The sequence below is a fragment of the Acyrthosiphon pisum genome, chromosome A3 (assembly GCF_005508785.2).
Source record: "Acyrthosiphon pisum isolate AL4f chromosome A3, pea_aphid_22Mar2018_4r6ur, whole genome shotgun sequence".
In the NCBI taxonomy this organism is placed as follows: Eukaryota; Metazoa; Arthropoda; class Insecta; order Hemiptera; family Aphididae; genus Acyrthosiphon; species Acyrthosiphon pisum.
This window is the reverse complement of record NC_042496.1, coordinates 37,876,050-37,889,732: the sequence shown is the minus strand read 5'-3', so window position 1 is coordinate 37,889,732 and position 13,683 is coordinate 37,876,050. Positions and strand designations below refer to the sequence as shown.

Genomic DNA, 13,683 nt, shown 5'->3' with positions numbered 1-13,683 from the left:
GATATGAGTAAGTGTATGGCGATTGCCGGTTACCAACTACCTGGTTTTAGCAACACGCGCGACGTCCGAGAACCAGTTTTTATTTGCTCGTGGTGTGTTAACAACGTGCAGGCACTTTAAGTACACGACCGATATAGGATACGTACCTATCCATTAGTAATAATAATTATCATACGACCCTTTATTATAATATCGCACCGTCATTATAATATAATATATATATAAATACAATATATATTCTTGGTTTTTAATCAAGTAAGTATGGTAATTGAAATGAAAAAAGTCTGAATTTTGAAATCTTTAAGAATTTGTGTTAAATAGGAAAATAATAAAAATGTAACTCAGTAATAATAAGTAAGTGGGTAATTTGGCTAACTAGGTTTTGTTTTTCAAAAATAATGATACACTCGCAATTCCTGCCAACTCGTATAATATTATAATATTTAGCACGTGTTTTATATTATACATAATATAGTATAAAAAGCACACAAAACCTAACAAAACTATATTAAAATCGGACTTGGTTAACTCAAAGTTATATAGGGATTGGCCAAAAAGTTCGAGCGTCATCCAAGGATAATACAGTAATTTTTTAAAATTCAAAGGACCGGGAAAATTTCGAAGTATCGACGATTACGAGTTAATCAAGCGTTTGACTGTAAATGTATAAACAATATTACCGTATACAACTCTACCTGGCGAAGTTAGACACTCATTATTTCTAAAACGTATTTAATGTTTTTGAAAATATTTTTATTTTACATAATTTTAAGTCGTTAAAAAACAATATTTTTCTAAAAACCGTATATTTTTATACTACTTTTTATCGTTATTATTTTTATTTTTGGACGAGTATAGTTCACGAGGTATAGCTTGTATATATATAAATTATAAGTATTCAAATAGTTTAGACAAGATTGTATTATGAATAATATTTAAGTAGATAAGTATACACTCGTTTATACATTATAATAATATAGGTACCCCCGCGGTTGCACCCCGTGCAGCGTATAGTATAATAATATAACGTACACTACAATAATATATTATACCCAGGTATATAATGTACACACACTTGACAGTTGTTGACGGCCATTATAGAATACAAGGGGACCGTTGTATAGGTATACACGTCATGATAATAATACATTCCGATAAGGTTAGCCTGCAAAAACGTATAAGCGAGGTGTACGAGTACGATGTTATTATAATCCAAACGGCGTACACCGCACAACATTGCAGCGACCCCGCGCTGCAGAAAACGTCAGAAAATTCGTATAATGTACGGTATTTATATGAAAACTAATGTTATGTGTATACCTAGAGCCTGTGCAACATGTTCGTACCTATGCCCCGACTACCTATTCGTTATACATAATATATGATTATTGTGCACGCGCGCGCGTAATAGAGCCATTCTTCTGGCGCAGGCGGCTAAACGATAAGTATAGGTACGTACACGTCAAATTCGTTTAAAAAAAATAACAAGTGATACGCACAACGCGTAGGTATACGTTGCAATAATATTATATTGTGACATTGTCGTGTACACATGATATACTATTATAGTACTTATTGCGCACTGTGCTTATAAAGCCGTTGTATCGTCTGTATTAAGGCATTGCGCTCTCGTTGACCATGTCCTACACCGATGGCCGAAATGGCTCTCATTTTCGAGAAACGCGCCAAACACTCTACGCGGTTGGAAATCTGTAGTCGACTCAACATTTTACTGGATTTGTCAATCAGCTCAATCGTAATAATCACATGCTTTGGAGCGTTGAAACAACAACAGTAGGATGAAATAAACGTGGTTTAACACTACAGACTTGTACTCGATTCAGAATTAAGTATATAGGAGTTATAATATCAACTCTGAATATAATATGTAGAACAGTTGAATGTTATGTTATTATCCGATACATTATTATAGTTAAAATTGACATCGGAAAACCGTTGAATTAAACACATTAGGCGTTGATTTATTAAATGTCACATTACTTGTGTGTTAGTTGTTGTAACTGACATCAATGTGTTGTAAAATAAACTTATAGATTATTTACACGTAGGTATATTTCTAACTATTTTAAAAATAAAGTAGTTGGGTAATATATAAATGTATTTAGGTACTAGATGTTCATACTTCTAACTTTGCCACAAGGGCTGCATTATCAATTGGGATTTACCAACGATTACCTATTAACTACTTTTTATTTTCGAAAAACGTGTCATAGACACTATTAAACGCTATTCTAACATAACGATAAGTAAAATATTATGTTATTCGATATTGTATATTATGTGATTATCGTGAGCTTAGGTATATCGCGGGTCACGTATTTGTTCAAAACTTCGCATATTATAATAAAAATATAATCGCAACGAAAACGAAACGTGCGCGGGAGGGGAAATAAAATAATAATAATAAACAATTAGCGCCGCAGATTCGGCGAGAGGACGCAACGTGTTCTTGTTTTGTATATGTATATATTTTTTTAACGCCCCATTTACCAAAGGCCATCAAAAACGGTTTAAGGAAATTAAAAAATAAGGCATTATAATATAAAAACGGAAAATAACCCGGCCGTCGTCATTATTTATTCGTTTAAGCGTGCGAAACGGGTGAGCAGCAGGACGGTAGAAAAAAAGAAAGTAGTAATTTCTTATTATTATCGGCGGCGGTGGCTGTAGGGTGAACGCGAAAAGTCGTCTCGACCGGAAGTTCAGACGGCGGTCGGTGGATATCGTATACAATTGCATTTTACACACACACACACACACACACACACACACACACACAATTATTTAAAAAATAAAATAATACATTATTATATTATGTCTCTCTGGCATATTTTTATTTATACATAATAAAAGAAAAATTATCACACTCAAGGAAAAAAATCGAATTTATATGGGTTCTCCCGCACACTGTCATAATAGGCAACAAACTAGCTGATAAGGCAGCCAACGAAGCAATAGCATCACCCAGCTCGGTAAGAGCAAACAAAATAACATTTCAAGATGCACTCATAAAAATCAACAATCTGTAACTAAAAGTCACTGGAAAGACACGTGAGAGGAGACTCCAATATTACAAACTAACTTAAAGAAATCAAAACATCAATCGACCCATGAAAAACCCCCTCACCCTCGTCCGGGCACGAAGAAGTAGTTATCACAAGGACTCGGATTGGAAACCCTCGTCTAACACTGCACCTGCACCTCATAACTAAAGAAGTCTGCCCGACCTGTGAACTCTGTGACAGAGAACTGACGATCAAACACATCCAACTAGAATGCCCCAAGTTCAACAGCTCCAGACAAATTCTCGGAAACCCATCAACGATGCAACAAGCACTTGGCGGAGAGAACTCCAAAAATATATACAATTTTTTTCTCAAACACAGTCTCATCAAAATTACTGTACAACAAAAAAAAAATACATGTATACTGTGAATATTTCACATTCTTCCTCTGAAATGATATGTTAAGCATAATGTGTTCCCACAACTCATTGAGACTAATACTTTGTAATCATTACAGGGTGATTTTCCTCAGAAGTTGAAGCCTCATCAACTCAATAAAAACAAATAAATAACTAACACACACCAAACCATCAAACCGTATGTATTACGGTATAACGACCGAAACGTCTCTCACGCACTATCTATACGGCGTGCTTGCACAACCCTTGTTTAGCGGAAACATCATCCGACGACGACGTTAATAATATAATATAATATCGCAAACGCGTATTCCACGCCGGCCACAACCCGACGTGCATGCGTATATATTATATATAATGACATGGACCACGTCGTGTTATATGTATTACGTTAAAAGTGTATAATATATACAACGCGTGTGTGTATTTAGTGTCCTTCCGCGTGGGAACATCCTGCTTCCAGGATTCACAAAATAGTATGACGTCTTCAACCCCACCGACGGCGCATCCCCAAAACGCGATATCTATATGCGTGTATTCCACCGCGGTTTTCTACACGTGACGTTTTACTTCGCTGTATGTATATATATGTGTGTGTGTGTAGGTATATTATATATATATAATATACGCGAACCCGTCGAGAGGTTTCTCCGGTTAAGTGGACCCGTCGCCGCCGCACATGTGCACGTCAATATGACAAATCCCTATCGTTATTGCCGGCGTACATCATATAATATTTTATACATATATATATTTATGTAAATCACGCTGTCGTGGTCCTCGTGATTTGTGTGCTCGTATATTACGTATTACCAGCTGGTCGCCGACCAGCCGTCCGCTGCAGTTTTCGGGATTTTTCGATTTTATCGACCCCCCTCCCTCCGCGGGTTCGGCCGGTATCGCCGTCCGTTACTGTCCGCGTGAAGAAGGTCCGAAAAATTTTCTTTTCGAAAATGCATCTAATCATACGCATAGGTATGTACGGAATGACTCGCCGAGGATGTTCATCCACTTTTTCTCTTCAATAATGCAATCGTACAAATCCTGGTTTTTGAAACTTGTAAACATCATAGAGATCATAATATTATTGTTTTCAAATTTTAAGATTTGTTTGTACTATCTACAAGCGGTGTCCTGTCAAGATGTACAAACTAATTTTTTTCAAAATAAATGAAAACCCACTTATTTATTCAACTGTAAATTATTTAGCGGATAATTTTTCTAAAAATGTTGTAGTACCTATCAAAATTAAATTCAAACGAGTATAGTTTTTAAATTATTTAACTTTATGCACTAATGATAATAAATCTAGGAGATGATACGTATATAGAGATAGTACCTATGACGATTTGAAAATATATTTGTTTAATTCATGTCATCCTAACTTTCTAACGGTAAATGGGCATCGCCCCCATTTTTTTTATAGTTTATTATGGAACAATATTATTGAGTTTAATAATATTATTACGCTATTTATTATTTAATATGAAATAATTTTTTTTTTATAAAATATAAAATATATAGGCATTTTTATTTTCATAAAAATAATAGATTATAAATGTAACTGTCTTTATATATTTTATATTTTATTTAACTGAAATACTTGAGACAGTAAAAATTAAAAAAAAAAAATAAGTATAAAATATAATAGAATTAATATTTAATAAAAATGGCTAAAAAATCCGAAATGAAAATGACACATTTTGCAAACAATTTTTGATTTCTGAATCTTTTGTTAATTACAGACACATATTTTTTAGCCTTTGTAATCAGCAACAACAACAAAAACAACAACAGCAACAATAAAAACAACGGGCGTCAAAAAAGTGGTGTAGATGCGCGTTGCACAGGATTATTATACCGCTGCAATATATTTCGTACAGCACCCCGACGACAACATTTGAAAGCGATTAGAGATATACACGCGAATTAAATACGACAAGCCAAGGACACGTCGTCGTGAGCACATAAATCGACTAAACTACCTACTTGAAACAATAACAATTTATAACGAAAATTTGTATAAAATAAAATAGATATAATTAATAAAAATGACTGAAAATTCCGAAAAACAAATATGTCTTGTACAGATAAACTCTTTCGTCATAAAACGGCGCGTCGTCGCGTGCACGTGTACAGTATAGCTACTGCAGCACGTCGACGAAACAAAACGAAGAATAATTATTACAACAATAATATACTGAAACAACAGCAACAATGAAAACAACGGGCGACGAAAACCGCGAGAGGGAATAAAAAAGTGGCGAAGACGCGCAGGATTATTATGCTGCTGCAATATATTTCGTACAGCACTCCGACGACGACATTTGAAAGCGATTAGAGATATACACGCGTATTATATTATATACGACAACCCTAGGACACGTCGTCGTGAGCACATAAATCAACACTATCGCCGATCGCCGCCGCCAAACAAAAGGTTTTCTCCGCCACCCCCCGCCCTCACCCTTTATAAATATATATTGCAATATATTATATTATGTGTGTGAGTGTGTGTGTGTGTGAGTACGACACGACGACCGCGTTTTACCTAATTAAACTTTTAACAACCACGATTTATGATATCGCGAAACGACGACTTTCACTGTGTGTGCAGCGCGTACAAATGATTTTTCTGCGACTCATTATAATATACACATACCTATATACAGCTCGTGTTTATCTGATCGGCTGTTTACTTTTCTTCCTCTCCCGCGCGCGGTCCCGGTCGCGGTATAATAATAGTAACGATAGCTCCCCCCCCCCCCACATATTTTGTCGATTTGAGTACGAGCGCGGTCGAAAATATCGTCTAAATCGTAATGGGCATAGGCGGATGAACGGCCGGTAACGACGGTTGTGACTATAGTGCTGGACATTGGCATGCCTAATCCGGACTACGGATGGAAATATAGAAAGATCGCAAAGAACCCTAAATAATAAGTTGGCGACCCCCAGGTTGAGAAACACTGGTCTGAATCATAATAGGTATATAGGTAAATAACGGACGGTAACGACGGTTATGACTAGTGCTGGACATTGGCTTGCTTCCGGACTACGGATGGAAATATGGAATCCGGACTGGCAGATTCAATCCATCTTAAACGGATTGACGGATTCAATCCATGAATCCGGATAACGGATTAAATCCACCATTCCGGATAACGGGTTAAAGGACGTGTCCGTAAATCCGAGTAATGGGTTCAATTTATAAAACTCAATTTATAGTTTAAAATTCATGTTTATGAACACGGTACTAAGTACAAACATCATAATAGGCATGATAATATCTAGTATAATCTACTTTAGCCACCCGGATAATAAACATATTATATATTTGTTTGTTATATTAATCATTAATTGAGTTACTTAAATTTCGTCTGGTTAATATTAGATTTATATATTCTATGTATTAATCTTTTATTAAAATACGTATTTATTTCAAATACGGATTGATTTTATATCATAATCCGGATTGAATTACTAATTCGGATTTATATCTCATAATCCGGAATGATAATATTTCCAATCCGGATAATTAGATTAATATCGTTTGTTTCTATTCGGATCTATCCGGAATTGATGTCCAGCACTGTCTAGTTATGACATCATAAGCACTGTAGCGGATTCTGATTCATTTCAAATCATTTTACTTGAAAAGTGTGACTCATTGTAATATATAGCTATATAGGTACGCGCGCTCGTGTTTATCTGATCGGCTGTTTACTTTGCTGCCTCTCCCGCGCGCGGTCTCGGCCGTGGTATAATAATACTAACGATAGCTCCCCTCACCCTCCCCTTGCAAATTTAAGTACGAGCGCGATCGAAAATATCGTCTAAATCATAATAGGTACATAACGGGCGGTAACGACGGTTGTGACATCATATATGTAGCGGATGGCATGTAGAACATTTTTTTGAAAATTATCTTGACCATGCCACTGGTGGGTGCTAGATCGAGCTTCGTTTCAAATCGTTTTACTCGAAAAGTGTGACTAAACAATTTTGGACTACAAAAAGTCGAACTTTATGCATTCACTGCCGCGAGAATATTACAAACTTGTAATATAATTATTTAAGTTTTAAAAACAGTCTGTAAGCACAACTTATGCTACTCCGCACTACGCGCCTCCCCCCCCCCCCAGCAGTGCATGCATGACTATCCTGAGAGGTAAACAATAGGTAATAATTAATAATAATATGTATTAACTATGTTTAAAATACAACCACGGTAAGTCTTATAGTATGAAACTCGCGTGGATTTATAAATACGCGTTATCGTTTAGACCTCAAAAAATAATTAAAATTGTATGTATAGCTTATATCGAAGATTAAAATAATGCACACTTGCAGCCTTTTAGATTCATTAGCGACGTCGCGCATAGAATATAGATTGAAAGCTCGTTGGTTGATTATCGTAATAATACATTTTTCGGACCATGGTAACGGACGAAGTAAAAAAAAACATATATCGATGAACTTATTATGGCCTATGATACGATAAAAATACATTTGCATAGTTTGTACCTACGTACTTCCCGTCGAACATGATCGAATAAAAAAAATATTATGGTTTTTACGCGGTGACTTGATCGAAAACCTGACTTAACCACGATACAAAACGCGACTACTACTTTTAATAAATATAATATTAAAATCGTCATTTTGCTTTACTTCCGCATGCGGATTTTCGACACGTCCAACGTGCAGCATAATAATAACGGATATAGATGCCGGTGACCGGAAGTGAAGCGGAGAGTATACAGTGTGCGGCGTACGTGGTGCAAAAAGTAAAAAATAAATAATAATAAAAATAAGGTTCGAATGTTATACTATATACACGTCATGTTATTATCATATCTGTCAGGAAATTGAATTGGGCTGCCAGTCCGATATTTGATTTCCGCCCAAGCGTTGCTTCACGCCGTATTATAATACACTACGTGCCGGGGGGGTTGCGTCCCCTGAAAATGCAAAATGTCTCATTCGAAAATAAACATCACACGGACCACCGGTCGTGTATCTACATCAGTATTATGCGGACATTTTCATTTCCGTTTTGACCGCCACCGCCGCCCCATATAGCTGTGTTTGAAAATATAATTATCGAAATTAGTTCAACGCGCGTTCACACAATGTATAATAATATATAAACAACGACCAACGCATATGACGACTATCCGAAATCGTATGCAATAATTATATGCATATTGTACCTAGGTATTGTTATATTATATTATATTTTGTATAGTCCGCTGCAGAACTTACGCGCCATACCAACTGCAGATATTGTTGTTTATGCCGTTGTTGTCGACACGAAGTCGTGTAAAAGTCGATCCACTCTCACCCTAGCGCATCCAAACCACGTAAAAATTGGTTTTTCGATTACCTATCGTGTAATTAATTTTAAAGAAAAACGTGGTTTAGGGTGTTATTATAGCTGTTATTCAATTCGATCGGTGACGAACGCGTTCAAATATAGAAACATCCGGTCCCGCTAGTGTATTTGCCTACTTAGTATATACTTATGAATTGGAACATTATAATATTAATATATATCGAAATAATAAGGTCTTGCGATTTACTATACAAAGAAAATAGCAAATCAAAAAAAAAAAAAACAAAAAATTGTCATATTATAATAAGACTGTTCTGGTCACGGTCGGACAAGTTTTAATCAATCAGAACGAAAATCGCAGCCACATCTATTGCTATCACACAATATAAACTACAGGATTAAATTTGTCTGCGATGATGATGATGATATAATAATGATAATTGGACGAAAAATGTCGTGGCTCGTGGTGACAATATAAGTTAGTTTTTATGCAAACGTCATGGTTTTTTTAAAAAAAAATTTACCAAGATAATATTTAAAACACGTTCTCATGCGGTTCGTTAAAAACGAGTAGCTGTATTTGTTTTGAACGACAGCCGAAACGAATTATTTATTTAACATCGCACTTTTCGTAAATAAGAATGTAATCAGACGTCGCAGGGCGTTGTTTATATCTTGTCACCGCCACGGCCGAACGGACAATAATTTACTAATTTAAAATTATTATTATTATTATTATTATTATACAAATGCGTGCACAGAAAAGAGCGCAATATTATTATACAGACATCCTAATAAGTAATATTCCAGACGCTTAAATGCAAATTCTCAAGAACCGCGAAGAATAAACACTACATTTTAATTTATTTGTATATTATTCTCCTCTCGTCTCTTTCGGAGTTCCACGCGCATAGCCTTACGCATTAGTATAATTAATTCGATGTGGACGATAATACAATACAAATGTAATACGTACGGTCTACACATTGTACACGTAGAAAAAAACATTTCAAATTAGCCGACCTTGATATTAATAACTCAAATATTGTTCAATTTACCAAACTATTATAATAAAATGATATGGTTTTATGCTCAACAGTCTGATATTCAATAAGTGTATTATACATTAGCGAACGGGTTTTCTACTCACTGGCTCAATCGCATCAATTAAAGTTTAAACAATATATATTCAGTACAAGTATATCATGTTACGATATCATCATACCTACCTAAAATTGAACTTAACTATAAAATATTATTAATATATTATAATATTAAATTAGCTTGTCAAGGCATTGCGTTTTTAAATGTTTTTATGATTGTGCGAGCCGTATAATATCAGGTAGACAATCTACCTGAGATACATAGAGGACTCCGAGTGGTGCATACGTTAGTGTATAGTTTACAACTTTAAAGTATCAAAATACATCGATACATTCTGTACTGAAATACACAGACTTATCACATTAATAATAATAATTAATAAATAACTTATACGACGTATGTACCTATATTATATATAAATGTAATAAAAAAATGCCATGGAAAATAAAATCCAAGAAAAAAAGGACACAAAAACAAAAGTCAAAGGAAAATTATTAAATATATATAAAACAAAAAATTAAAGTATTAAATTATAAGTTTTAATTTTCTGGTTAGTGGTCTTAAAATTAAAGTTTAAGAAAAATAATCCAATTTATTTGTTTAAAAATGTCAGTTGTATTAATTGCTGTCAATTTTATCATTATTTATACGATAATAACAATAATATTCTGTAGTAATGAACGGTTTGATTTTACAATGATGTGTGTTTTTTTTTTGACATTGCCTTTTGGGGAAATAAAAATGCTTCGGTTTTCAACTTCAGTATGGTGTTCATACTGCCATATTTTCCTTAAAAAAAGCATCAACCTGTAAAAAGAACTCCGACCCAGGTACTCAGTGCGCCACCAATAGCACCGTGGAGTATGAAGAGTTTTCCCGTCAATTTCGACCGTATTAAAACGGTATCGTAGTGAAGCACTTTTGAGATTCGGACAACCAACGACCAGCATCGAAGACAATTTCATTTGGACACCTCCATCGAAGGACACGTCACTGGATGACCACTTCTAGGAATAAACTGTTCTTTTCAGGAATATAGCATACAAATTAAATTAAGTCCTCCAAGGGCGCCTTAATAGGTAAGCTACACCCTAACGAAGGTTGTGATTAGATGCCATGGCAAGTGCACTTGTTTGAGCGGGCCTGCTCAACCAACCAGTTCCGTCTACCATTAGATTATTTGCCATAATATAACCCCATCCCCAATTCTATGTAATATCGAATAATTTGTATAGAAATAAAAACTACTGATATACAGCATAAAACCAATGTGTTCATACTTTTAATAAGCGGTAGCACACTATTACAGCGTGTACCGTTTCAATAATTTATTTCAGATCATCGTTAGGAGAGTTCCTTTTAAAAATTAACTCGTTCCCATTTCTCGTTACTGTTGAGGAAAAGGAAACCTAGTTACACCCTCAGTTTTTGCGCAACACGTCCGAAGCCCGAGCTGCATCCACTGATTTTTCAGCGTTTACAATAAAAATTGCTATTTTAATTTTAAAACTAGTAGATATTTTTATTAATTAACAACATCGAAAAAACCATTTTAGCATTTTATATGATGACAAAATTTAAAAAGTTTAAGTGAGTGTAAAGTTGTATATATCGACGGCACATTTAAAATAATCCTTTAACAATTAAATTAATTATTTATTATTGATGGTGCTAAATATATTATCTATACTACTTATAATATTTAAAATTATTCTTTGGTCAATCATTATTAAGCCCCAATGAGATTAAGAACTGTTTTTATAAGAGCTAATGGCTCTGAGAGCTAACGATCAAAGAATAGATAAATTTAGAGTTATGCTGTGTCTTTTTTAATTAAATGTAATCAAAGTTACGAGATTCTTGACTGTTAATATCGTATTCATATAATAGATATAGGTATTTAGAAGTTAAGGTCGTTGCGGTATCACCTAAAATATAGGCAAGCTATTGGGAATAACTCATAAACTTAACGCATATAATATATTATATGATTTTAATATTTGGAGCAAAATTGACAAGATTCTAATCCAATTAAATGTGTGGAGGAAATGGAGAGTACCTTTATTTTAAAGAAGAAAAAGAACAGTGGTGGAAAATGGTTTTTCATTTTTGGAGGGAAATGGTGCTCTCAAAATATAGTTGGTACATGGTATTCGTGATAATATTATTACATTTTTTTTATTAAACTATGAGGTTAACTATTATATAAAACTAAAAATTTAAATTTAGATGAATATAATTATTTCAATACATGATACATCCATTTATGTTACATATGTTTTTGTAAATTTGTATTTGATGGATAGTGTGATATAATACATTTTTTTAAGTATTGTGCAATAATTATATTATAAATTACAATTTGAATTCATTATATCCATAAGCCCCTTTATTAAAACCCATATCTATGTTATTTTAAAATCATAACAAATAGTTAAAATTTAAAAAACAATAAAACACTTCATGATTTAACCCATTTATTCAGTTTCCCAAGGACGTTTTATTTCAACGGTAAATGAGAAACATCCAGCTTGATCGCCATTTTTTTCCAAATATTTAATTTTAAATTTGTAAGTTCCATAAAACATTTGTTTTGGAAAATTCGTATTTGATGGATAGTTTGATATAACGTAACCTTTGGTGATATATATTCCCTAAAATTATTTATTTTATTATTTTTATATTATAATAAATGAATAATTTTTAATTGTGGTGAAAACCATTTTTTTAAAACAACTTACCGGCGATACAGATTTATTTTTTGTGTCATTTAATCCAAAGCTCTTAAATAAAATTGGAAATTCAGCCCCAAATAGTTTTTTAAGACTCGAGTATGCTTGAGGTGCATTATATACATAAGCATTATTTTGCCAACTACCAATTTTATCTTTTACTGCCAAAGTACAACTAAACTGTAACAATACATGTAACAGCTAATATATAATGTATTACAACAATTTAAGTAAATAAACCATCATAAATTCATAACTATTCATGCATCTTTCAATTTTTATAGTGAATAACATTTCTTAATCCATTCTAAAGTCTATAATGTATATATTTATATAGTACAAAGATGTCTGATTATAGGTATTATATCGTAAATATTAAAAATCATAAATATCATACATATTTACATATTGAAGATTCTGCGTGGAGCGATGAATGTATATTCCTATTGGTTTTACAAAGATGTAACCACAACTAGAAAGTTGAAACAACACTTCAAATAGTTCGATTATGAACTTCAGTACCTTTTATGGTGAAAAGTATAAGTCTAGTTGGGGTATTCGAAAAGTGTTAGATAGAAGGAAAATTTAAAAATCGCAGTAATTTTCAATAGCGTCAGAAAAAAAATTAAGGGAAAACTGGAATATTTAGGCGAAGCCACTTTTTGATAAAATCAATTTTTTCTCGAATAATTTACTTAAAAACGTAATACTTGGCTCCTCATAAGTATTTTTTACTTTTATCATTGAATTCAAGTCTAATACCCACAACCCATCATACAATGACCCACTTGTAACCAACTGTACAGCAGAGCGACATCCACTTACCTGCTTTTAGATTCTGGGTGGAACGATGAATGTATTGATTTTACAATGATATGTGTTTTTTTTATTTATTTATTTATTTTTGTGTCTGTCATCATGGTTTGGGGCAGTAAAACTGCTTCGATTTTCTTCAACAGTATCTTGTTTGATGGGAAAGTGAATTAGTTGGTGCATTCAGGAGGTCAAAATTTGAAATTTCCAATAGTTCTCAAAAGCGCCGTGAAAAACAAAAGAAAATTTAA

The 13,683-nt window shown here is 33.6% G+C and overlaps 1 protein-coding gene across 1 annotated transcript in view; it reads right to left on the bottom strand.

Annotated features, from left to right (window-relative positions):
• Positions 1-11,612: 11,612 nt before the first annotated feature.
• The window catches only part of LOC100570696, a 6,036-nt gene continuing 3,965 nt past the window's right edge, over positions 11,613-13,683 (bottom strand). Inside the window, exons 3-4 of the mRNA XM_029491660.1 lie at positions 12,629-12,799; positions 11,613-12,541 (exon numbers count right to left, since the gene is read on the bottom strand). Of these exons, the coding sequence (XP_029347520.1) occupies positions 12,365-12,541; positions 12,629-12,799 (348 nt within the window). The 3' untranslated portion in view covers positions 11,613-12,364. The remainder of the gene's footprint in view (positions 12,542-12,628; positions 12,800-13,683) is intronic.